This window comes from Scophthalmus maximus, chromosome 1, assembly GCF_022379125.1.
Source record: "Scophthalmus maximus strain ysfricsl-2021 chromosome 1, ASM2237912v1, whole genome shotgun sequence".
Classification (NCBI taxonomy): Eukaryota; Metazoa; Chordata; class Actinopteri; order Pleuronectiformes; family Scophthalmidae; genus Scophthalmus; species Scophthalmus maximus.
Genome location: NC_061515.1, coordinates 23390189 through 23417835, shown reverse-complemented (window position 1 = coordinate 23417835; position 27647 = coordinate 23390189). Strand labels below are relative to the sequence as shown.

General features: G+C 44.2%; 1 protein-coding gene across 4 annotated transcripts in view; it reads left to right on the top strand.

The window, feature by feature from the left end:
- The window catches only part of LOC118299130 (receptor tyrosine-protein kinase erbB-4-like), a 226021-nt gene that overhangs the window by 126713 nt on the left and 71661 nt on the right, over positions 1-27647 (top strand). For all 4 annotated transcript variants that reach the window (XM_035622625.2, XM_035622606.2, XM_035622616.2 and 1 more), the window contains exons 3-5: positions 7452-7638; positions 24984-25118; positions 26579-26644. In XM_035622625.2, the coding sequence (XP_035478518.1) occupies positions 7452-7638; positions 24984-25118; positions 26579-26644 (388 nt within the window). The remainder of the gene's footprint in view (positions 1-7451; positions 7639-24983; positions 25119-26578; positions 26645-27647) is intronic.

Sequence of the window (27647 nt, the reverse complement as noted above, 5' to 3'; positions counted from 1 at the left end):
CATTTTTTTTCAATCTGACTGTCAAACATTTTGTCTGGCAACTGAGAGCAGCTCCAACAATTTTTTTTTTTTTGGGCCTGTTGTGTGTTGAGATAACAACTTAATTGTCCTATTATCTCAAGACATCAAACTGCTTCCACGTGATCGTGTCTGACTATCTCATTATCTCGAGACATCAAATTGCGATTCCGCAGTGCTCATGTTTGCTATCCTGAGGTAACTATTGAATTACCTTGTTATCTCAAGATATCAAACATTGTTTTTTTCTCATGAGCAGGACTTAAATATCTCATTATTTTTGAGATAACAGAGCCGTGTTAAGTTTTTTTCTGGAGATCCAGCTGCTTCACCCCGCTGATGTTGTTTAGGAGTCTATCCAAATCCGCTTAGTCTGATGATAGCAACACTGCGAGGAGGAGAGACCACGGCAGATTATATATATATATATATATTCAATTTTTTTTTAAACAAATTGGAGAGAATCAACCCTTATGATCTAAATAAACCCTCTTGGATATAGCAATTACACATGGGAAAATAATCTTGGATCAAAGTGAACTGTTCAGGTTTTGATAGTGAGACCGGCGCTATGCTGCGGATGTGTGGCAAATGATATCACAGTCATCCTGCACAACAGCTCCACTGCTCTTTCTCTCTTTTCTTTTTTCTTTCTTTCTTCACACCTCTCTGTACAATCTTCAACCTGAACATAAAGGGCTTGATGATATAGGTAGAAAGGTCAGTGCATCTACTCCGACTCCAGTATTTCCATTATTGTACTGCGTCATACTTCTGCTTCACCAAGTATGAGGCGGAAATACTGTACGTTGAACTATGAAATTCAGTGCACTTTAAATGGTAAATGGACTGTATTTATATAGCCCTTTTTACTAGTCTCATTGGGCACTTCAAGTCCTCTACAGTACAATTCACATTCACCCAGTCACACACACACACATTAATACAGTGCAATGTACATTTACCGCACATTTTTCTGTCACATCCATACACTGCCGGAGACGTCAGAGGTAATTTAGGGTTAAGTGTCTTTGGATCTGCCCCTTTGGATCTCACATTCAAAACCAAAAGAGGTAAAAAAAATTACCTGATATTTCAAAAGAAAAGCGAAATATTTTGTCCAAATCAGTGAAGAGAAATGTTCTTCTTCTTCCCAACTCATTAATCGTCTCACAACCCCCAAGTGTTACCAGGTGACCTTTTGGAGGGAACACAGAACTAAAGTGTGAAAAGCAGATAAAATTAGTCACATCTCAGTCAGGCGCGACATCGGAAAAAGCTGCTTACACATTGATGCATCAGTATTGGCTATATAATAATGTCATATATAATGATATATTAGTCGGATGAGCTATTTTTTTTATACTTTTATGAGCTGAAAATAAACCAGTACCTCCAAACTGTCATTTTGATCTTGGAAATGTTGGCAGTCAACCTGGGCTGCTTTTGCTTTTTGCTCCAGACATTTGCAAATTGTCAAATTAAAGTTTAATTCTGACGTTAAATGAGACATTAGTCGTAGCCGTCAGGATGTCAGCGGTCCACGGCTTCGAAGATCACAGTTTAAAATTCTCTTTGGATGTGCTGACCTGAATCCTTTTGAATGTTGGCCAGGGAAGGTGACAAAAAAAGATGAATAAACATAATATACTGTACATGCAACCAGATCAAGATGATATTTTTCATTCACAGCTTCGTTTAAATCACAGGGTTTTTATCTAAATCTGGGGTGAAGCCCAAAGGCGATTCTTGGGGGAAAAAAAATCTGAAACTAGGGAAATTTGTATGCAAATCTATTGGCTGTGTTGGCAGGGTTTCCTCACAGTGAGTTGGATGAATAAATTATTCTAGACATACACGCTATTAGCCTAAAAACACCATGCATTTTGGTAGATTAGTTTACGTAAGTGTCTGTCATCAGAGGTTAAAGCAGGAGGTTCACGAAGGCTGGCATGCCAATATCACTTTGTGGCATCATCTTTAATCCAGCTTTAGTTTTCACTTCTCCGTTTACCCACTGTTGCCAATTTATGACAGAGAACAGTCAAATCAATTTATTAACTGACAAGATCTGCAGTTCGCTTCAATACTGGCTTGAGTGGGAATATTTCAAATTATAATAAATATGATTCGCTGTGGGAATACTTTATATCTGCAGGGGTCACAGGTGCCTGGGCACGGCAGCTCTTCCTCGTACTAGGCGGTTCGTGGCTTTCCAAGACAGCACCGATGCCTTTCACCGTGATTATATTGTGTGGAGTAAATAAAGCAGTTTTGGCTCCGCTGCCGTGGCCTCAGTGTATATCCCGGAGATACAAAGAGCAATTTACCAACATGTGAAATTCACATTCCGCCCGAGGTAAAGCGAAAAGAAGAGAGGAAACAAGCCTGTCGGGACCGCCCCATATTCTGTTTGACTGAGCGCTCCACACAAGACCACTAATTGCATGCGATTGATGGAGAAAAGCGCTAGAGGAAATGTTAAACTTGCAGTGCATTATGGGTAGTTGACCTGTGTCGACTAAGTCTTGTCTGTGCCTCTTGGCAGTTTGCTTCTTTTTTTTCTCCATTCTGCGGTTACACTTCAGAATATGCTGCACAAACCCTTTGTGGCTCTCACAACAGAACAACAACAGTCTGATCCATCAGAGTCGAGCTGGAAATCAAAAGATTCAGCTGAAAACGGTTTCTAAAATAATGACCTGGACTTGTGCCATACTGTGTTAAGATTTGAGCTCTTTTTCCCATATTTGAGCCACTTTAATCACAGGGTTATTTTAGCCGAAGGATGAAGGGCACTAGGTGTGTGTGTGTGTGAGTCCGTGCACCTTGTTGGTACAAATTAGCCCTCCCACTCACCTTGTAAAGTGTATATTCCTTTCAGAAAATACAAAGGGAAACACACAAGTTTATCTGCCCACTAGCCACCTTGTTAAGTCTGAGCACATCGCCCACAAGGCAGCAGTGGGCAGCTTCTCCAAGTTGCATCCTTCAGCTTGCGTGTGTGTGTGTGTGTGTGTGTGTGTGTGTGTGCGTTGCTGAAACAGAGCGCAGTTGATGCGGCAGAAGGGGAAATGCAGGTGCTTGTGTTTACTTCCCTCCAGACCTCCCTCCTCTCTGTCTCCCTGCTTCCTCCCTCCTCCAGCACAGAGGAATGCAGATAAACATTGATCCAGAATGCGTTCGGGAAGCAACTGTTTACGGCAACGTAAGGGAATTAAATAGTGTCAAAGTGAAGGAAAATTACTGTGAAAAAGCAGAGTAATCCTTTAATTTAATTAGGTAAATTACTTTTTTTTTTCAAATCCTCTCTAAGTCTGTTTTTTCTTCTTTCTTCTGCCTGCGCTCTCCTCCTCTTCTCTCGCTTGCTCCCGCTGGAAGGCTTTCCTGCAGTTGCTAAGCAACAGGGAAACATTTTTTTCTTTGGTTTCGCCAGCGGGTCCCGGAGGCTGGCAGGGAGAAGGGGGCACAGTGGATGCACTGTGGAGTCTGCCAGCAGCCGAGTGCATTCCCCACAGCTGGGACGGGTTATGAAGCCGCCCCCCCCCCCCCCCCCCCCCCCCCCCTCCCCCATTCCCAGTCATAGCGCCACTGGCTGGCCCCTGGGGGTTACGGCGGAGCTAATGATAGCAAAGCGAGCTCACGTGGCACCCCCGGCCCCCAGCAGTAAACACGGGGTCGCGGCAGGGTCAAAGTGATGAAACGGCGTGGCTTCCAGCCACATGACCGGATCAACAAGTCCCCTGGAGAGGACGGCCTCTGCTTTGGTTTTTCGAGGCAGAGTCGCAAGTTTCACAGAGTTGCATGAAGTTGCGCGGCTGTCAAACGAACAATAACGACGACGACAACAAAATCACAAAACATATTGGACAAAAAAGTTATTTCACCAGGGTTTTTTTTTTTCACAGTTGGTGGAGCCTATCACAAAAGAGCTCCCTTTGTGCAATAATTATGCTAATCAAAGCCTCCGCTGGAATTGATTCTACTGCTCTTTTATTATGTTGTTCTTTCTCTCCTCAGGTGATTGACACATTATAATCTCGCTAATAAGCACCTCCACTGTATGTTTCCTTCCTATTGTGTTAGCGTTACAATGGGCCAGCGTGGCAGGTGTGCAGTATTGAGCGCAGAGCTCTCAATATAGGAGCTAATCTCGGTTACCTGCTATTATCCTTGAAATGCAGGCTTTCCGCATGCTGTGTCCCGACTGTCAGCCTCCACTGGCGTCCCCCAGGGGTCAGCAGCCAGTCAAACCTCGTCTCGCTCATGTCCTCCCTCCCTCCCAGCCAATCACCCACATCATTACTGGCCTGTCTCTGGTCATTAGGATGTCTCTGTAGCTGCCCGTTGCATTGGGAACTTTTTTTTCCCCCATCACGCCCTGTCACCGGTTATTCCAAACGCCCCAAGTTAATGCATTAAGATTACTCAGATTAAACCAGTAAAAAAACAAAATCCGCTCTGTTGTGTTTGCTGCTGGGACACCCGTGAGTAATTGTGTCTCTGAAGCTGCACAAATGACTCTTACCGGTTGGTCTTGGCATGGGGAAGTAATCAGAGGCGCAATTTGTATCAATTCAGGGGGATTACTGACACCCCTTGTGGCCACATCTAAAAATGCATGTTGTTTCTATAATAACACAACTACAAATTTATTGTAATGCATTGTTCTGTAACAGTAAGGGTAAACAAATTGTTGTATTCTCAGAAAAAATTGGTTATGGTAGCCTGGCGTGGCACCCTCGCCTATGCAGCCAAAGACAGAGATGTTGCGTGCCTCTTCAAATAATGTATTCATGCGGTTTCTTTGCTAAAGCAGCGACACCACCAGCTAAGCCCAGATATGGAAGAGAATACCACTGCAGTTGCTAACGTTAAGCTCGCTGAAGCTGCACCTTCTCTTGTTGGCCACCAGGGCCCTGTTCTGTCTCTGTCCCTGAGAGACAACTGGAACTAGTGGCTTGGATGGATGGCATAGTTCCAGCGATCATAAATTAGGTAATCGCGTTGGGATAGAGAGCCTTAGTTTGGGGGCCACAGTCTGAATGTTTTGTCTACGTAATGTACACACAGCACAAATTGCGCTGCCACACTGGTGACGAGATATCGATGCACTACTGACCTCCCTATATGTTTTACACATATCTGAAGGAATTGCCATCAGCTAGGATCTGTATCTAGTTAACTGTCGTGATTTGCGTTTTGTTTAGATTTCGGTTTCTATATGGTAGTCCTGACAATATTCCATAATCATTGAGCATTTTTGTTGTAGTATGGAAAAGCACCTGCTGGTGTCCTGGTTATCAATTTTTGTGTGAATGAAGCCTCTGTTGTTTATTTCTTCTTGATTTTTGAATTTTTCTTTTTGTAAACCGCCAACTCTCAAGTTCAAGCTACGCCTATAGAGATAATGTGAATCTCTGTACAAGTGAGGTCTCTGGTTCACTCGCTGATGAAAAGTAACGGCTGTTCACATTGTGTAAAAAAAAAAAGAACTGACTAAATAATCCCACCATAATAAATCCTGTCTGCCAGCCAAGGCTGCAAACGAATCCTCCATTGTACAAGTCAGTGTGCCCCCCCCACACACACACACTTATGTAGTGTTCTAATTAGGCTTGTCAGTGGTGGTCGGTAAAATGTGTTAGTGTGGCGTTTAACAGCTGCCGTACGTGTGTTTCGTGAGTTTCTCTGTGCGCGAGTGTGTACAGATAAGGGAGCTCACGCGGCTGTTTGACTGACTCAGATGAATATTGCATGACGGAGTTGTAGCAACAACGAGGGAATGAGTTGTGCTTTGGAAGATGCGCAGTTCCATGCACATGAAGTTTTTCTCAGTAGTAGGGGTAGTGATGTGATAACACAGTAAAAAAGTACCTTTGGCCTTTAACCTTTCATTTTTTCATCTTATTTTTCCCCCTTTATCTTAATTTGTTTTAAAATGACCCCAATTATACAGTTATAGCAATGGCAATGGGACAATTATAGCAATGGCATTCTTCAAAAACATAAGAGTGCTAGCCTTGGCCTCAACCTTTAGCCACACTTTTAATTGATTCAACTCATTGCACAGATGTAAATGAGTGTTTCAGTAACTGAGAATGTCGGGTGATGCATAATGTGGCAGAGGGTTGGGGTCTGCCCCACTCTTGAGCAAGGCACTCGGCACACTTGAGCGACTGCAGTGAAGCAAAGCCTATCAACTTGAAAAAAAAACACCAAATTACTTTTCTTATTTAATTTTACAGTCAGACTAATTCAGTCACACCTGACTGGGAATGTCCATATATTGCTTTCAACATATTGCCACGAAGATTATGCCCCTGGGACCTGAATTCTAGGACTTTTGTTATTTTCTTTGTTATATCTTTAACCTTTGAGAATTGTTGTGTATCCACTTAATAGTTTGTCAGCTCTTTGGTTTGCCTTTCCTTGTGTGGTTTGGCTTCAGTTAAGTCACCTTTTGTCACCCCTCGTGTTTTGTTGGGAGTTTCCTGTTTTTTTTATTTTGGCATTCATTTCCTGTTTTCGTTACTGTAACTTTACTATTTCCTGTGTCTCCTGCCCACTTGTGGTTGGCTGCGCCTGTGCCTAATTTTTTTCACCTGTATTCAATCATCCCTGCCCCTTGTGATTGGCTGCACCTGTGCCTAATTAGTTTCACCTGTGTTCAATCATCCCTGCTTCCCTTTGTGCTCTCAGTCTCTGTGTAAGTTTGTCTTTTCTTTTATGTCGTCTGTAATGATCCCGCTGTGTACTTCTTGGTTCTGGTTCCGTCCATGTCTCCTGGTTCAGCCTCACTCTGTGTTTTTGCTCCTCGCCTTTCCCCCGTTTTGGATAACCTGATTTGGGGATTTGGTCTTTTTTCTTTCATTTCGTAAGTTAGATATTTTTTTGCCAATTTATCTAAATACACTTTTGTTCCTGCATCTGCGTTTGGGTTTTAAATGAAATATGCAATATTTCGATTTATTGCTTGGGAAGGTGTCGTATCAGCTGGAAACACAAAATCAGAGGAGATGGCAGATCAGTCGGTAACTGAACTGAAATTTCACATGTTTTGTCTCTGTAGCCAAAATCTTCATGAGGCCGACATTTCAAAGTGCAAACACGCTCCACACCAATGGTTGCCGGACATCGAAATGTTAATACCAATCTGAGTCTGCCAATATCAAGTCCGATCCCACACTTAGTTCACTCTGGATGTTGATTAAATGGCTCAATAACACAACTTAAATATTACATAAATGTTTTTCATGAACTTATTGATCCAGCAAATTCGATCTCCTGAATAAAAGTCCATCCACCGCCCTGACTGTTCTTTCTCATGCTATGTATTGGGCATCATGTTGTATGAATTTGATTTGATAAACCTCAAGCTACACCATGCATATGAAATAAGCCCCTCTTTTTTCTTCTCCCCCTCCATGCAGTCAATCAGAGAGGTGACTGGTTACGTGTTAGTGGCTCTAAACCAGTTCGACTACCTGCCGCTGGAGAACCTACGGATCGTGCGGGGCACCAAACTGTACGAGGGCCGCTACGCCCTGGCCATCTTCCTGAACTACAGGCGGGACGGGTACTACGGCCTGAGGCAGCTGGGCCTGCGCAACCTCACAGGTATGAGTGACGGCACGAGTGTTGGAATATTCACTGACATGCTGCATGATCAGCATGTCAGGGTAAAAACTCCTGCACTTTTTGCCTCTTTTTTTTCCACCCCCACCTTCACTCTCAGGACTTAAATGGAGCAAAAAATTTGAGTAAGAGACTAGTTCGGTTCAGGGTAAATTTCTCAGCACCCTGTAAAATATTGCTTGCACTGGAAATGCTTGTTTGATTTATTTTTACACTTGCATACACATATTTAATGGGGCCTTTTTTCAATTAAGTCACAAAATTGGAACTCAACTTTTTAAGCTACGTATCTGCCACCCTGGCAAATTAATCTTCTGCGTTGCTCTATTGCAGGATCATATGTCTGCGAGAGAACTATTTTCCCATTAATTACATTTTTTTGTTTACACTCTCAAAAAGAGTCTCCTTTCATGGAGTAACTTTTTTGGAAGTGGTTGGGCTCGTTATGTTTTATGGATGAGCCATTTTTTAAATTTTAATTCCACCATGTGAGAGGACTTAAGCCAAAGCGGACCGCATTTGCAAAGAGAATAGCTGTTGTCTGTGTTAATTTAATCTTGCCGTCAGACCCTCGAGTCGTGACCTCATCATCGGTTCATCGTTGCCATTTTTTTGTTTTACCCAGCGGTGGAGTGACCTTCCAACTCCAGTCGGAATAATAGAGGCAAACACTGTCTTCTGTTTCAGGCTCCATTCATTTTTAAACTGCCCATTTTATTGTCTTCCTGCTGAGTCTCCTCTCACTGCTCGCCTCAGATTTTCTCCAAATAGCCAATTTCCTCATTATCTGCATAAATCGTACATATAATGCTCCCCAGATTGAGCTGCTTTCCCCAAGCACGTTTTCTTTTTCCTCTGTCTCTGCTGTGACATTAACAACGCTCCAGGAGAGAAACACAAGCCGTCATAGAGAGAAGGACAACTGTCACATACAATCGGGGGGGGGGCGTTCGAGGGTCACTCTGTTTCTCTCGCAGAATTTCTTTCTCTGTTTGATGCCTGGAGTGAGACAGAGAGGATGATGTCAAACAGAGAGATGCTGGACGTATGGGTCGGGAATGAAACCGGTGTGTTCCAGTGACACATAAAAAGCTGTCAGCACTTATTGTACCAGAGGCTTGAACATCTGACATACAGAACATGCAAACATATGGCGTGAACAAAGAGAATTGGATGCAGGAAAAGAAACTGCATTGAGGAAAAAAACACAATGAAAGAGATAATGGGGCACCTCTGTGGCTTTTTTGTTTGGCTTCATCTAGGCGGATTTTTGGATGGAATTTGCTGGATTAATTTGTGGCAGAAAAGCGAGAGAAGAGCATCGTTCTTGGAGCACAGTCTCTGAGAACATCTCGCCGTGGCCAACGGAATAAGAAACCACGTCCAACACGTATGTCCTTCACAGTACAGCCAAGGAACAAAAGCAAAATGCACACAGAAGCTGCCAGTCCTCCAGTGATTCTGTTAGAATCGAATGGTTTAACAAATGCGACCGCAGCTACATGTAGCACCTTCCAAGGTTTGTTTTGTGGCATGGTTCTGCATGAAACAAGGAAACTGGGCTCAATCCCACCACGGACCGACCAACATGGTCTGTGCCCTAAACTGCCAAAAAACTGGGAGGCCTCGGCTGTTTTGCCCTTTGTTGTATTTTGCTCGAGGCTTCCTCTCTGGCATCGATCCTCTCGCTTTACAGTGCTCTCCTGTGGGCATGGAAATCTATCCTGCATCTATCCTGCATTTCCTACCGTGGGCGATCCTGTGTCACGCGTCTCACAGTCAGTGGAACCAAATGAATCATGGGGTAAAACAGAAGTCCTGTGTCTCTAAAGTGTTGCGCTTCGTTTTTTGGACGTTTTGGAAATGGGAGTGCAAATGTTCAACGGGCGCAGTAAAATCTCGAAACGTCAGAAAGTTGGACAGCAGATATTCATCCTGGGCTGGTGTGCCATTGACATTGAGGGAGCGTTTTTTTTTTTTTTTTTGATTGATGGCGGGGGATCAAACAGTGATCCACATTAAAGCACATGACAGATTTAGTGTAATAAGCTGCATTTTATAGAATCCGAACGCGGTCGTAAAGGACTCCTGAGAGTTTTTAAGGGCATGCTGACACCCTAAGCCGGTAAAGCAAGAGGACACACCAGTTTGGCCACACCTATGAAGAGAGGGAGGTCTGAGTGGATATTTATCCTTCTGCCGTAGACCCTACAGTTTTCCTGTCAATTCTCAAACTGGGCTAGTGAATGTGTGTTCTACAGTCCACAGACCGTTCCTATGCTACAAATAACCTGGATTTAAAGGATAATTCACTATGTACACAAAACTACTGGGTTTTAGTTTTAGCCTTTTATTTTAATTCATAAACAACGTGGGTGTATTCACATACACTCTAAGGTAATTTAGTTTAATTCCGCCAAATGTCGAATCATTGGTGCAACTTCAGGAATGAGGCAACGATGCATGTTCACGATGATCAGGATGGTGTGTTCTTTTTTTTTCTTCATAGTGATAGAAAGAGCACATAGTAACTGTGGTATCTTCTACTCATTCCAAGGTAAACGTTGCATTATTAGTGTCCACAATGCATAATCTACATCTCCAAATTCCTCTAATGTTCTTGAAAACGCGGCGATCCCCAGTGGCAAAATTCACCTCTGGTTCACCGCTATGACTCAGGCTCTCCACCAGGCCCCCCTGGCTTCTTGTCTGCCTGGCGCTCCACACATCTCCCGATTTTAGCGTGCACACTCAGGATGGTGCCTCACTGCGACTTTGGTCCAAATCATTGGATCCCCGTGCAGCCTGATGCTGCAATTAAGCCGGATCCAGCCATGCATATGGATCAGTGCCGTTCCTCTAGATTCCCTTTGCTCCTTTGCCTGGGACAAAAAACGAAAATACAGTAATCTTTTTTTTTTTTTTTAAGCTTACACTTAGGTTTGCGTATTATTTTCCCTTCTCAACACACATATTCTCAGATTCCCTTATGTTGAAATGCAGCCTAGCGCCCCTTCTGCCACATCTAGAGGACGTGTATATCTCAATATATTCAGCATCTTTCGCTCCACACGATACATTAAACAACAGCTTCACTGCTACTTCATCCCTCTGCGGATTCAGTACACAGTGGGAGTCTGGCGAAAGCACGGAATTCAATTTGGCTACGGAGACGGTACGCACACAGCTGCGCAGTCTTTATAGTAGCAGGGATATATAGTAATCTGTGTTTTAAAGAACGTCCTCTGATGCTGACTTGTTCAGCTTTACCCCATTATGCTCCTGGAGCTCCTGCACGCCTGAGTACACCACAACACACACACTCACACAACACACACACACACACACACACAACACATGTTTCGACAGCCACTCGAACTGTGTGCATACATACAACATGCCTCGCTACACACTGCGGCGCTAATTACCCCGTGCCGCGCAGCAGTGGCGATAATAACCACCATAGTACTCTCCGCGCTGATGGGGTGGCATGTGTGAAATGGCTCTCAGATCCAGTTCAGATCCAGTTCACCTCATTTTTTGCATAACCTTTGTTATTCTTTTTCCACTGGATAGAAGCCAAATGGCTCCAAAAGAGAGCTTTGACTCCCAACTTCCCATCTGGCAACCACACCCCCCAATGCCTGTGTGCAGAAAGCCGATTACCAGTTTCTGCCACCCCCCCCCTTTTTTTTCTCCCTCTCTTAATTCTCTTCCTTCTCACCTGTTGTGCTTTTCTTTAAGGCTCGCTAGGGACTGTAGTGACACATTGCCGCAGCTTCACAATCCTGGCAACATCCCAAACAGCCTTTATAATTTTACATCTAATAATTCACCGCTGCCGTCTCGCTAATTGCAGCGTTTTTGTGAGAACTTTGAATGCATTTTGGCCAATTTGCCAACAGCAGTTGTTGCTGAGAACAACTGATTTACAGGCTACATTTTAATTAACCCCATGTGCATCCTTTTTTTTTTCTTCTTTTTTTCGGAGCATGACTATTGATTTACCGGTTTACAGGCCTTTTAAGCAGTTTCTCATTTCCACAGTCACTCTGTAAAGCTAAATCAGCAAAATGCAGATTTGTCTTCATATTAACCGTTATGAATCAAAAGCATATTGTTATTTGCAGAGATTCAGTTTGTTTTTTGTAATAAAAAAATCATAAAATCTTGTCATAAAATCACCCTTCTCATGTGGAGCAAGCAACTTTTCGTTGAAAAAAAACCCTAAATTCTTTCCGTAATGGGAAAAAAACTCATCTTCACCAGAAAATTGACACATAAGAGGGATACACTTGTCAATGTCAGAGACTTTGCCCAACCATATTTAGACACATTTCAGTGTCAGTTAAGAGAAGAATTCCTACTTTCCGACTTGTAGAAAACAGAAATGAAAAAATGGGAAAAGGAACTGCTGTGGTAATTGAGTTTGGAATTTGTATAGAAAATAAAAAAGAAAAAAAACTCTTACTCTTTACTTAACATAAAGCTTGTGGTGTGATCTCCAAAATGTGGTGTGATTACAGAAAGATCAAATAGAGCAAAAGCGGCTGATGCTAATACTCACTCTCGCTCCGGACTGTTATGAGGGAGACGGCGAGTAGAGGAACGGGGCCCATTAATAATGAATCCAGTGTCATCATTAAGGCGCCAAATGATTAAAACATATCTCCAAGCTTCAAACGCTGCTTTGCTCCCCCAGAAAATGCTGCAGTCATGGATCTGCAAAGCAAGAGAGTCCTTCATTCTGCTGTGTGAAATAAAGTTTTGTCTTTTTTTTTCTCCTTTCATCTTCATCCCCCCAACCCCTTTTTTGGAGCGTCGAAAGACCAAAGCAACAGCTTTTCTGACAAAAGAAAACAAAAAAAACCCCACTCCAATGTTATGTTATGTAATGCAACATACATGTCTTAGATATGAACTTGACATGCCAAGCCAGGTTGGAAACTGTCTCCATTGCACATGCCGGACTCCCCTCGGTTGCGTTGTCACATGGAGCGGAACTCGGCCAAGCCAAAATAGAGCCACGCCAACCTTTTGTTGCCCACCGTCTCCTCTGAAGAAGAGAAGGCATAACACTGGGAAGCTCATCTCGTTAAAAAAATAAGGGGTACATTCATTGACATGCAGGCGCACGATGCGACACCATGTCTAACTCCACCATTTACTTTCTCATCTCTTTATTTCCGATTCCCTTCTTCTTTTTTTTTTCCACACTCCTCTACCCGGGAGTCGTTGTAATGCCATGCCTGCGCTCTGTCTTATCAGTGTTGTGCTGTCAGCGCCGCGCCGCCGTTAGTGTTTTGTGCTCAAACGCTTTGACAAGGAAGACCCAAGGGGCTTCTGGGTTTTGTTTCCATTAGTGCCGATTGCACATCTAGAAGGAGGGCAAACGACACCTAATGGAAGGGTAATAGCCCCCCAGGGGCGGTGCGTTTGCTGCCCCCTTGCACCGATCTTTGATGGTAGGGTTCACCTCTCCTGTGGACGCACCCACGTGTCTTGTAGGTCAGTATTAGCTGACCCGTGCTAACGGCGCTACCAACATACACAGACAGAACCCCGTAGTGAGCGATAATGACCTTTAACCCCTTTGTCCTGTTTACTATCACGGAACAGAATGACGACAAACAAAAAAATCCTTGTATGTAACCTGTTACCTACCTGGCATAAAACTGATTCTGATTCTGGAAGCCTCCTCCAACATGTAACTTCCTCTCTTATGATGTTGGGTAGTTGAGCTCGGGGTAACTAGGTAGTGCAATGCTAATATATTATGTATTTTATTAGCATTACAACCTGCGGGGGGATTTTAACATTTCCTACAGTTGTTAGTGACATTTTTTTCACCCCCCACAGTAACAATGGAATTACCTGGAGTTTTTTTCTGCAAAATTTACAGTCGACCTATAATTTAAGTTTGTAAATGTTTTTCAGCTCTGTGTGAATTTTTGGCTATTGTCTGAAACTATAGATGGAAACATAGTAACAGCAACTTTTGGGCAATATTTTTTTTTTAAAGTGTAACAACCCAATCGAAGAATATGCTGTTGTGAATTCAGCAACATACAGGAACGGGCTGTGGTCATAGGCCATAGGTGGTTTCGACCCCCACGCCCCAAAATATCCCCTACGGATTTGGAAAAAAATAGTAGTAGAAAAAAGTACTAGTCCAAACGGATTTGGAAAAAAGTAGTAGTAGTAGCAGTAGTGTTTAAGTTGAAGAAAAGAGGAGCTGCACAGTAGAGGAGCGGAGGTGTTGCCTTAAAAACCTAATCCAAGCACAAAAGTCTCTTAAAACAAGAAATGACAGAGGCATGTTTTTGCACTGTCTTTGGAGGACTGGCTGAATGGATAGATCATAAATGTGGATACGATAAAGTGAAATAAGAGCCAAACTGCCTGGAAAATACGCTTAACCATTGCCAGTAATTAATTGACTGAAGCGAGAAATGACACCGAGACAATTGAGGGCCAGGCACAGTATGAAGTTGTTTTAATCGTTTGTGGAAACAACAGCGGCTCTCCCGCCTAATCTAGCTCGAACCCCCCCGGTCCTGTGGAGTGAGAGTGGTGAGTCAGCACTTCCACCCAGCAGTCCTTGGAAAATCCCACCCAATCAAACCAAATGGCCGTGACTTCATCAAACTCACTCGGTAGAGCTGAATTATTATTTCATTTTTTTCCGGGAGATTAGAATTACTTGTGGCCGGACGCTTTTTTTTAATGATGTGAACTGCCAGCTGTAACCGCGACTCTTCAAGAGAAGCTCCACTAGTGTGGAGGTCAGGAGGGCTAAACCAACCGGCCCCTGGATTAGAAGAAGAAGAAGGATGTTGAACCTTTCTGCAGTTTGGGAAAATTGGTTGACCAGTTCTGGTGAAAAAAAAACTCCTGCGGTGTCGTCAACCTAGAAACCAGGCTGCTGTTTTTCATTCTGCAGTAATTCTATTCAAAGCGTCTGCTTGTTTATCTGGTCTCATGCTACCGTCCTGACATTGCAAGATATTTGCACGCTGTGGGGTCCATTCAAACGAAAACGGAACTCAGTAGAGCCAAGCGAGTATAGTTCCTTTAAATTCAATCAAGCTGCACCGAATTGCATTGATTTTTCTCATCCAGATCCATGTAACAACATGGGCAATTGGTGAAAATGGCAAAAATGAAGAAGAAGAACCGCCCTGTCTCACAATGTCGAAATAAAAATCTGCCTATTTCTCCAGGTCCACTTCTTGGCCCATGTCGAAATCCATTCAATAGATTTTGCGTAATCCTGCTGACGAGCACAAAAACCCAACAACAAACAAACGGACGGGGCCGAAAAGAAAAACCTCCTTGGCGGAGGTAATAAGTGCTGTTGGGCATCTTTAACATGCTTGACTTTGTGGAGTTTTATTTCCATCTTTGGGTTCCATTCATTGTTTCGTTCTGTTTGTTTATTTTTGCCCCGCCTCAGCGTTAGCCCCCTCTTGAGATCTGCGAATCCATTAGCGCGTTGAGCACAGCCGATCGGCGTCACTGGTGAACATGTCTGTGCAAAGCATCTGTCGTGGGGAAGTTGCATAAGACGAAGAAGGTGGAGTCAGGAAGCGGAGTCGTGCTGGACCGGCTCCCAGAACCTCGCAAGACATCTACTGTAGAACCAGATGGAGGCAATTTACTGGTCATAGTTGATTTGCTGCGGTGTGTGTGTGTATGTCCGTCTCGGTGTGTCCCAAATTACCCAAGTGGAGGGATGAGTGCTGCAGCTCTGTGCCAGAAAATGACAAATTGCCCATTTAGCCCATTGTAAGTGTCAATTTTAATGCAGAGGGTTCGCTCTGTTTCCGACACTTCTTAAGCATTTTGCTCCATGAAAATATGTAATGAGTCTAATTTGAATTACAAATCGCATGTCAGGGGAGCAGCGTGTGTCCGCGCTTGTTCACCGCAGGTCTTCGCGTACACACACATTAATGCTCCACAGGAGCTGTTTTTTTGGGGTTCTTGTTTGTTTCCTGAGTCAAGAGTGGACATTTAATAATAACCCACATTTGAAGTTATGGGTTGAGCTGCAGCTTTACTGTCTCCCCCACGGTCCACTCATGCTGCCCCCTAAATTTTAGTTTGGTGTTTTTACTGTAGCTTTGGCCGGTGTAGGGGGGGAACACTATTTCCAACAGTATAACAAAGCCGAGAGAATACTGACTGTCGGGGAAACGGCGCCGTTAAAAAAACAACCCATCGAGGCTGCTGTAGAGAAAAAAACATCATGGCGCAGCAGTTCTGTGGTTGTCGGAATCGGCAACTGGGAATTTATTTGATGAGTGAGCTGCTTGACCTCGGGGGTCCCTGAGACCTATTAAAAAAAAAAACACATGGCTGGTGAAAAAATTTGAGAGTGATCAGGATATATTTTTTTTTAAAGCTGCCCATTTCCCCTAATTTAACAAAAATTTAAAGTTACTTCTTAACAATCTGTAGAATTGCATTGTCGGGACTGAATAGGTTCTGCATGAATCCCCCCCCCCCCCCCCCCCCACCAGCACGCACACGCACACATCGTCGTGCTGATCATTGACGTGCGCTGCCGCTTGTTACCCTTGATTAGTATTCGGCGTCGCTCCCGTCTCTTTGGCTGGCTCTTTTGTTTGCCCGTGCTGATTGGAGGGCCTCCGCCTAATTCAGATGCAGGGAAGCGGCGACAGAAGAGGGCTTATTAGGGCCGTGAGCCCATCCCGCCTTAAGTGCAGAGTCTCCAGCTCCATTTCCATTTTGCCTCCATTATTGAATTTGCTGCCTCCTCATTCGTCCTGATTGCATTTTGTGTCACCTCTAAAGAAAAGAAGAAAAAAACATCTTTCCCCCCAGAGGTACTGTGACACTCAGGTGGGAGACCCTGTGTTATGATAGTAAAGTAAAGAATCGGGTAAAAGTTTTGAGATCGGCTATTTCTCTTTTTTTCCCTAATCGTGATTTGCTTTGTAACCTGTAGCCCGTGGGTGCCTTTTTTTTTCCTGAGAGAGAAAGAGGGGGGTGTGTGTGTGTGTGTGTGCGTGTGCGTGCGTGCGTGCGTGTGTGTGCGCGCGCGCGCCGGAGCAAGAGTGCGTGCTTAGGCAAAGAGGAAGAGTGATGGCACGGATTCATTTAGCATCCCTCAAAGCTATAAGTTAAAGAAAATGATAAAAAAAGGGAAAGAAAAGAATTGTCATCTCCGCCTCCACCTTTTAGCGGCCTCTTCCAGTGCCTACCCAGCTTCCATAATCTTCTAACATGAAGCATTTTTCATAAGGATTCATCGCAAAACAATATCATTCGAGACTGCGGAATTTAATCAGGGGCTCTAAAACACAATTATGGTTATCGGGGAGGACACGGCAGCAGCGCACCGGATCACGGGAGAGGAGGTGGGAGGGGGTGTGTTGGGGTGGGGGAGATGGAGGGGACCTCCCCCGCACTGTCTGCGCCCCAGCGCTGCACTCCCATTTGTCACCGAGCACAATATCTCTTTGGCTGGCAGAGCTAATAATGGAGAAGTGGGGGGAAACGGGACTCTGGAGACCCACCTCCGCCTCTCGCCGTGAAGATCAGATAAGTTTTCTCCTCAAGTCAGAGGGGCCCCCGAGCCACCAGTGGATTTGCTTGTAAGGATTGTATCATTTATAAAGCGCAGCGAGCCCTTTTGACAGCTTTTTAGGTGTGTGAATAATGCAGCTCCCCATAAAAGGTGCATCCGCAAGAGCAAAATGTTTCCTCTACCGGAAAGAAGCGCTGTACCCACTTTTGCACGTTTGAAAAGATCATTTCATTTCGGTCACTCGTGCCACCAAACCCGCTTTTGCTGATGCTTTGCTCTTTTTTCTTTTCTTTTTTTCCTTTTCTTTTTGTGCCTCGTGGCAAACTGGTTGCCCCTTTTTTCTGTCTCTATCATCTTGGCAATCTGCAGCCATTTATCTACCGGCGGCTTTGTTTGCAGTCTGGAGACTTTACAGTTATTCATGGGATTTGAGAAGTCGTTTTCACACAAGCAGCTACTTTCTCAACAGCCTCTGTTTTTTTCTTTCTTTTCTGTCCCCATCCTCTTTAGAGTAAACATGCTTGGAGGCACTGTACAGTGTAAAGTAGAGTGCGTCACAATGACACAGAGGGTTTTCTTAAGGGGCCGCGACTGCTGGTTTCCCACTCAAGTCATGTGTTTACCCCAAATTGTGGGCTTTTCTTTTACCGCAAATTGGCTGAGGGCAGAAATCCACAGCATTCTTTAGTCTTTAGCAGGTACACATTCGTCCACTGACACACCCACATGCGTTCCAACTGACCAGCCCGTTCGCGCAGACCTCCTCCGCTTCTCTCCAGAGTCCCGTGAAATCGCACAAACACTTGTATTGCGTGCGTCGTCTCTCTTTGTTCTCTTTCCACCACACTTTTGAGACAGTAGGATCCAGCCGAGAGATGAAAGAGATTCTTTTCTCACCAGTGTGGGGAACTGAACCCTTTATTGTTCCCCCAGTTCCGCTGATCTCGTTGCCCCATGTAGGCCACTGCATGCGTATGTGAAGTTCAAAGCGCCGCGGTGAAAGCTTAGAAACGGATGCTCGTCTTGGAAGCAAGACAACTTCTGCTGGTGTTTTTGTGTTATTTCTTTCCTGTTTATTGTTTTTTCCGCTCACTCTGTCTTTAAGAACTGTTATTTATTTTTTGGGGGGCATTTTTTTTATGCTTTTATTGATAGTTGACAGTAATTACAGGAAAGGGGGAGAGAGTGGGGAGGACATTCAGCAAATGGCCAGGGTTCGGAGTCGAACCCATGGCCGCTGCAGGAGGCCTCCAGCCTCCGGTGGGGCGCCGGTGCTACTCACTGAGCTAACCGACACCCTGTATTATCTAAATCGAAAAATGTTGCGCGGGACAACAAAAAAAATAATCTGCCTGGCCGTTTCTGTAACGTTACCTCACTGCCTCTCGTGAGAGTCATTCTTTTTTACAAGAGTCACCGATCTTTTCATCATTTCGGTAATGCCCATCACCGTTCCCCCGGAGAGGTCGCACTCTAAGAAAAGGCAGTCAGTTTCCTTTCCCCAGTTCGCCACTTTGTCACGCCAGCTGTCGGCACCGTGTCACGGGCCACGCAAGAGCACCAGGAACTGCTGCATGTAAACGACTGCAGACAGTTTGCGTTTCTCTTAGATACCACAAGCTCAAATAAAAGTCTTCAAATAAATCTATGGCCTGCTGGGTCGCCAGTAAAGCCCTGTAAAAAAATAAATAAGTAAAAACACTTGTGGGGAGTGCAATGATTGTTTCTGCACCATTGATCTCATCAGCTCATCTACACTGTCGTGTCAAAGTTTCCCCCTTTTAAAACGAAAATACTAATTTCTCTAAACTAATTCTGTTTGGTTCACGTGTTAACCTGCTGTCAGTGAAACACAATACTCCCTGCAGAGGATTCACATTAAAAGACTAAACAGATCAGTCGCTCACCTGCTGAAGGGCCTCGATCACCTTCAACAATAAAAGCCTCTTTAAGGACTGAAGCAAGACCAGGAAAAGTAGAGATTTATGGACTGCAGCAACACAGAAAGGATGAAAAATGTTTGGTGCATCCATAATTTCACAACATACCTGCAAGAAGCAGCACGAGCTAGATCAGACGAGATCAGAAAACTGAGGTAATTGACCTTATGATTTAAATATATACAGATGTGTATGTGTATGTATGAGCAAGGAAAACCAGTTTTTAATCACTACACTGGATCTTGCTGTTTCCTGTACAGCAGGTGCATTCCACTTCCTTTTTTATTTTGAAAAAAACCAAAAACGCATCACAGGGTGCCTCCCGTGGTGCTCGCTGCATATCTCTCATGCTCCGAGTGATTAATTGGCATGTAAGAGGTAAAGCCTCGTCTTAACTCAGCAGCTCTGCCTACAAATGCGGGGCTTTGTCGACCTGATGCAACCGCGGCTCTGAAATGCTTTTTTTTTTTGGTGTTGGACAGGAGTTGTTTATCAAGGGGAGTTTGTTTGTCTGTGTGCTGCATTACGCATGTTTGCAGAGGTACGTGACTGAATGTGCACTTTTGTCTGCTGTCTTTTTTCCCCCTCCGTGTTTGTGAGGGTGGGTTGTTGAGACTCAGGAGGGGACAAAAAGAAAAGAAAAAAAGAACAGTGCACCCGAGTGTGGAGAGAAAGAGTGATCATCTCCATTTCTCTGTTACCCCGTACTCAGCAAGTCTGAGGGGTTGGGTGGGTCTGATGGGTTGGAGGGCTACAAGGATGGAGAGATGAAAGAGGAGAGCACAGCGGATCGGACCAAATGCACTCAGCTTCAGCCTGTCTGAGACGCGGCGCTCCCGCCGCAGGGACAAGACAACGGCAAACTCACGGACTCGTCATTCGAGGACGGATCACTATTGCGGGCCTTATTCATCAGCATAATTAGGGAAGGGGAAGAGACGCGGGACAAGGGGCTTGCAGCACTGATGGAAGCTCATCAGCGGGCTCCCCGTAGAGCAATGGCCACTGATTGGTGCCGGGGCCATCACCGCCTCGAAACTATTTCGCAATTTGGGCTCTTCGCTTGCCTGAACGACAGTGAAATTACCTTAATTGGCGTGCAAAGGCAGCTTAGCACAGGGATCATTTCTGCTTCTTCAACAATCTTTGCACTGATTGGCCTGTTCTCTATTTTTAGGCCTCTTTTCTTCCGTTGAGTGCGCATAATGCACTGTCCAACCACTACCTTTTGCTCTTCCTGCGTAGTTCTTATTTCTGTATATAGCTCTACCTTATCATTTAAGGGCGACAGCAATATCGTCTGGGCGCTCCTCACCATTTGTCAGTGATAAAATGGAAGCCTACCTCCCCGTCTGTGTGTCATATGTACGAGGGGAAAAAATACAAGAATATAAATGTAAAAACCAGGTTACATCCTCGTCCGCCTCCCCAACGCTGTCAGATTCCCTCAAGTGTTCAGTTATTCATTCCATACCAGTGTTTTGCCCAATAATTAGTTAATTCATTGACTTTGATGGCATCACGCAGGGCTCATTCATGTAGTTTTATTTGTGTCCATGTTTTAGGATGATTAAGGTAGACGATTGGAATCATGCAGCCGTGACACACAGTTTCATTGTTTAATATAACACTCACGGCCTGTTTCCATCGTGGCAACCATTGGCCGTGTCAGGTTGTGTCCCGACTGTACAGTTTGACCACGTAAACCGTGAGCTTTTTCTCATACAGTGCGAGTTGATATTAAACAACAGCATTTCTAATATCACACGGTGTATGCCCAGCTTCACTGTCTGCTGATGGGAGAAGTTGGAACCAGTGCTTGCCACGATTCAGTTTAAGTTGTTTCCAATTAACTTTTACCCACGTGCATTTTAAAGAGAAAGGCATGAGAGTGGAGCTGTTAAATAAAGCCATTAATTCATCATCCGTTTGTCCAGTTTTATATGATCAAATTCTCCCAATCTTCTCCTCCAGTGATTAACTCATACCCCACTGCGCAGTTGCACATCAAATTCAATCTCTGACTCAAAAGGACATTTCAACTTTCTTTTTTTTCTTCCCCCAGCACATTGAGAATCTTTGTTTTACTGCCAAGAGAGATTCAGCAAAACTCTCCACCAGAAACAGTTTTGAACCAAACATGACCTGAGCATATGGCGGGCGGGGTACCCAGCGGCCCCCGAACACACACCAAGCGGCATCGCTGGGAACCGTGTCACCCGGCGATGCACCCTGCTGAACTCGCTGCTTTGGTCGAACGTGCACGCGATCAGAAACGGAGGATGGCGGTTTACTTTTTTTTTGTTTAAAAGGCTGCAAAGTTCATCAAAGCACTTGAAAAACAAAAAAATTCTGTCTGGCTGCCGTCTACAGTGCAGACACTGTGATATGATCAGTGGTAACTTAACAGGCGTCGAACATTACTTTTCTTCAGCTCAGATAATTTCTCTTTGGTGGACCAGAATTCAATTAAAATGTAGAATCACTTAAAGGAATGTTCCAGACAGGCGCAGAGTTATCTCTACCATTGTAAAGGGTGAAATCTGCCTTATGTCCCACCAAACAGCAGCCTCTCTAAAAGGCTTTTAGTAAAAAAAAGAAATTACAACTCCCCTTGCTCCTAAGCAGTCTTTACTGTAATATTTTGCTTGTACTTGTGACCAATATTGAAATACCTCGCAAGTTTTGTCCATGTTGTTTTTGCTTTTCACGCCAACTTACTGTAAGCAATTATTGAATAACTTAGGGTATAAAATGTGATATGAGACAATGCCCAGTATAAGTTGTTGACCCTCTGAGCCATAGGCTCCCTGAAAAAAAGAAAATTATCATTTGTCACCCTATAAATGTGATGATTTGGACTCTGATGGTGAGCAAACTGAACATGTACAAGATAGTCCCTCATAAATGGTTAAATTTACTAGAGTATCATTATTTGACACATTTATTTATCTTACTAAACTACAACTTTTTAATAGTCTTTTCTTATGTCTCCTTTTGACTTTGTCATTTAAATCTATGTAGTTTTACATGGGCTTCACATTTTTCCCTCATCGTACGTCATGTACGGTCATTTCTCAGTGAAACTATTAATTTGAAAGAGTAGCACTAGTACAATTATATGTAGTCTATTTATATATATATATATATATATATATATATATATATATATATATATATATATTAAATACAAGTTTTGGAATACTTACTTAACAGAATAATTTTTTTTGTGTTGGGCTACAAGCGCCTCTTTCTCTCCCATCATGTTGTTGCTCTCTGTTCCTAATGGCCTCCTTTCTTTCGATGCAGGACACTAGCTTTTATGGCATCGTGAATCAGAGAAGTGTGGAGGCTGAGGGGGGGTCGGTGGTTGGGTGTGCGCGAGTGGGGGTTGCGCCAGTGGCTGGCTTTATATCTCCCATCCTGATGGAAAGATCGAAGCGATGGGGGGGGGGGGGGGGGGGGTACTTGAGAGGAGTGGGAGTGAGGTCTGGGTGGTGGCGCAGGACTGTCGCCCGCTAATGAATGACCACCTGATACGGGCTTGTCATCTCGCCAGAAGAGTTAGTGCCGTTGCCTCGATGAACAGCAGAGGCAACTTGTGCGATGGCGAGCGATGGAGTGAGGGAGGGGGGTGGGGGGTGTCGCCGAAGGCTTCAAATGTAGAACACTATTATTATAATGTAAAAAAAAAATGTAATTAACTTTTATTTCACTTTGTCACCGTTATAACTTTGAACTTTTAAAAGACAAACTGCTGGTCAGAGATGTCACACAGCCAGACAGTAGATTGACGAACCTGAATAAATCATGATCGGAAAATTGTTATTGGACTTGGAGGTTATTATAATACGTTTTCAGTTTGCCGTGGTACATGCATGACGACACATTGATCATCATTGCGTATGACACGTGCATCCTTTAACTTAACTCTTTACATTGAAAAAATCCCAGAATGTTAAATATCTTCTCTTTTTTTTTCCTTTTCAAATGATGAATCATTAAAACTCGCTAAACCATTCTGAAGATGTCGCCCTTGCAAAGCCGAGCAACTAAGCGCGGCGCGCATCCTCCATCTCTGCTGCAAAACACGGGTGACAAGATCTGCTGAGTCTGTATTTTGACCAACAGTCAAACATTGCACTACATTGTCATCATGCACAGTATACATTATGTGATTTAGTAGTTTAAATAGAGTATACTGTATGTGTGAATAAGCATCAGCAAAGCCTCTATCTTGTTAAGGTCATTAGAGATGAGCCAATCTAATCTCCTGCAGTTATTTAAATGCTTACACAGTATATTTGTATACACAAAGTCAGAAGTCGTGTCACATCGGGCACATTTTATTTTGAAGTCGCATCAGATTATGCTGATAGTGCAGTCCATGTGCTATTTGAATAAAGCATCGCCTGTCCATTAAAAAAAACAAAAAAAAACACCACCCATGAATGTAAAACACCCCCCTGATAAATCGCCCATTGTGACGGGAACATGATTACACGAAGCCGCGGCTGTAGGCCATTCAGCGGGCAGACGGAGCTCCGTGTCACCTCTAAGAGGGCTTTGAATAAATGTCCCCCTGTCTCCACCAAGGCCCACTTCCTTAATCAGGGTGTCGGATGGTAATGATTAGCTTCCTGTCTTCAGCTGCTGATTCGTCCACGTCATTCATTCACTGTTAATAATCTGCCCCGGGGAGATAAAACCCTTCTTTTACCTTCAGATAATCCAGCTCTAATCTGAACCACATTGATACTTTTTATGATTTTTTTATTTAATATCAAATTTCATTTATTCTGACAAGTGCTTTCATGGAATCAGGCAGTACTTCATGTTCAAGGAGAAGGGGGGATACAAGATGGTTTATATCTAAATCCCTGAACTAGGTTAAGTCAGCTGGCGTCCCAGAGAGAGAGAGAGAGAGAGAGAGAGAGAGTGTCACTGACGGGGGCTGGTGTCTCTCTTCTTTCTCAGGTCACGGCTTGGGAGGGACGAGGGGGATTACTGCAGCATCATTTCATTCTGTGTCCAAATCCAAACCTGGATTAGTAACATGGAGAGAGATTAGTATTTGTTATCATGCCCCCTGCGCAGGCATCTGTTGAGGGCACTGGTCCATATTTTTGCTATTAAGCAAATGTCTGGCGCGTCGACTTCCACTTACGTCGAGGGTTGTGGAGCAGGTCAAGAGAGCTGTGATCCCCTATTTCTCTAAGTCAGTCTGATTTTTACAGCCAGCAACCGATGGAATGCAACATTTCAATTCATAGAAACTGCTTGATTTAGCATGGATGCCCTCAGGGAGAAACTTTAAACCAGTCCTCATTTACTAAACGCTCCGTTCGTGAGCGCTATCCCTCAATTAGGATTTGAGCAAAGCTCTGTACTGTATCCGCGCCCGTTTACTGTTTCAGTTTTAATTAACTCAACAAGTATCCAGGCGTCGTGCGGTGACATTCAAACTCATTAATTCTCTTTAATGCTCCAGCTAAATAAAATAATTTGATACTGGATGTTTAATTGGGAAATTGAAAAACAAGGCCCCGTTTGTAAAAATCCATTTACTGTTTTTGTGAGGTACCTGGCGTATGAAACGCGATCGTCCTCCGACATGTTATTGAGTTACTGCGTGTATAAGTCAGTGGCATTCATCTTCATGCTTGGATGCACTTCAAGGAACACGGTATGCATGTGATACTTCGAGACGCAGCGGCGGTGGGAGTTAACCTTGAGGTATTGATTTCCTGCCACCATGTGCATGTACTATAAATCCATAGCTTTATGTGCTCATTTCTTCCATTTTTCTCTCCTCTTTTTTTCCCGCGCAGAGATACTGAATGGGGGTCTTTACGTTGACCAGAACAAATTCCTGTGCCACGCGGACACCATCCATTGGCGTGACATTATCAAGAACCCCCAGGCTGAGCTGCTGGTGGTGCCGTCCAACAACAGCAACCTGGGATGTGAGTACGGTGGGCGGGTGAAAAAAAAATCTGTGGGGAAAAAGATAAAAAATACTACCATCTCCTCTGCATGCAAACAGTTCGTGGCAGTACAATCACGCTCACACACCAGCAGCAGCCGTGGCCGTTTTATATTCATTCTGTTTGCCTGGTGGTCATTTGGAAGCAAACTCACATGGTGTTAGATCAACGTGTGAACCTCTCCATTGTTGTCGTAGAGTAGTGGCTCTGCAGCGAGGCCCATGGAGCTGCTGTCCGTTGTGCTCTTCTTAAATCTCAGTGAATCTGACAGCTGGTTTGAAGCTGCCCTCTTCCCCTGATGCCACCTCCCCCGCCTTCTCTCGTTGTCCCTGGGGTCCCTCAGCTCGCCGTGCTTCGGACATAATAGGCATCACTATCCGGCGGCCGACATTCCATGCCAGAGGAACTGGCTGATAAGACGGACTCTGGAACTTTTCGGCACGCTTTTTGGATGAGCGTCTTGCTCATTTTATGGGAGAGAGGCACCGAGTTTTCTTCTGGCACTCTGTATCACAACATGTCAGGATGAACAACGGGGCGAGCAGAGGCGACAAAGGGCTCGCAAAAATCCAGGCACACAATGGAAATGTGGAAAGTTTCTGTCATGATTAGGCAAGATGACCTTTTTCTTTATTTTACAGACTGAGCAGAACATAAAGTGAAATAAAAGCGTTCGGAGTTAGGACTCACACGAAGCCGGTTACTCTAAATTAAAAGACTTTTTAAAGTACATGTGTAAAACATAAAAAGAAATAAAAAATGGTATTGTGTTGATGAAATGGCAGTGTGGGAGGAGGAGGAGGCAAAGCAACAAAGAACAGAGGAGGTGGGCCAAGAGATGACAAGAGAGTGTGTGGGAGTTGAGGTTGCCAAATCGGGGGCCCTTTGCCAAGCTGTAGTTAGTATTTAACATTAACAGCCCCACTGTGGGAGTGGTTGAAGGGGCAGGGTGACAATCTGCTGCTCTGTTCCACTTACTCTGTAATTAACCCATAGTCAATTAAGTCTCGATGATGGCAGACTGGCAGATGAAGGCTGTGGGCTCTCCGTCAGGTCCGACGTTGCCTGTGCGAGCGCCCGACGGAAGGGGAGTCGAGGCCCGCCTTCCTTTTCACAAGTCGCCACAGTTGCTGGGTCTATTGTTGGACGAGCGGAGGAGATTCAACAGATCTGTCACTGTCGCTGGGCGAGGATGTTTTAAGTGTGTGTGTGTGTGTGTGTGTGTGTGTGTGTGTGTGTGTGTGTGTGTGTGTGTGTGTGTGTGTGTGTGTGTGTGTGTGTGTGTGTGTGTGTGTGTGTGTGTGTGTGTGTGTGTGTGTGTGTGTGTGCGTGCGTGCGTGCGTGCGCGCGCGCGCGTGCGTGTGACAAAACAGCAACTAAGTTTGCAGAGGAGTCGCCCTGACGCACTTTGCCTCTGTGTGTGTGTGTGTTTTCTGCAGGCAGACGCTGTCATCGCTCGTGTAACGGACGCTGTTGGGGCCATCAAGAAGACCAGTGTCAAACCTGTGAGTATGCACACGCACACACGCCCATGTGAGTGGGACTTAAAGGGATAGTTCATAGTTCTTTTAAACTGTTCTCTCAGGGAAGTTTATAGCTCTAGAACCTTGCCCTGAACTAAGTCACAGAGGGCTTCGCATGAATCAAATAAACCCATAAAAGTAGGAAGGCATTGTTTCAAACACTACAATGCACAAAGTGAGACAATTTGAATGAAAGGGTTTTGAGCTCTTTTAAAGGCTTCAACAGATGCTGCAGAATCAAAGGCACAATCGCCTTTTGTGGTACGACCAGTGAGCCCAGGTCAGACGACCTGAGTGACCTACCTGTGATTTACTGCTGGAGCAAGTCAGCGATGGGCAGATGGGCCTGGCCATGCAGGGCTCTATATGCGGAGACAAGCACCTTATAAAAAATGAGTCCTAAACTCGATGGCAGGTCAGTGTGAAGATCATGAGATGGTAGTGACATGAGAAGAACTGCAGGATCTGGACTTCAGTCCAGCAGCAGCGTTCTGGACCATTTTTCGACATTTTTATTCAACATTTTAACAGTTCTTTTATGCATTTTTGAACAGGACCAGGTTAGACATTTTCCTCTGTCTTCAGTCGTTATGCTTAGTTACCGCAGTACTGACATTTTTCAAAGTCCTCAAATTAATATAACCTGACACCGAGCAAGGAACCCTATGAAACAGGATTTTGATTATAGTCGAATCCAGGCTATTGAAAGTGACCCCCTGTATTTACTGAATTTACTGGGAGAATATTAAGGATAATGTTCAGTCTGCTTTAAAGTCATCCATAATCTGCTTTAATCTGTCTGTCGTAGATTTATTACATTTTTTGTTGGCAGTGTGAGAGTTTGTCTGCCCATCTGTTTTCATCTTATTGAGCTCAAAAACTGAAATCAAAGCCAAGACCGAATAAACAAGTAGAAAACAAATGGATAAACGTGTACAGGAAGTGACGTTTCTTCAATGTGTCACATTTCATGAAACTCTGGCAA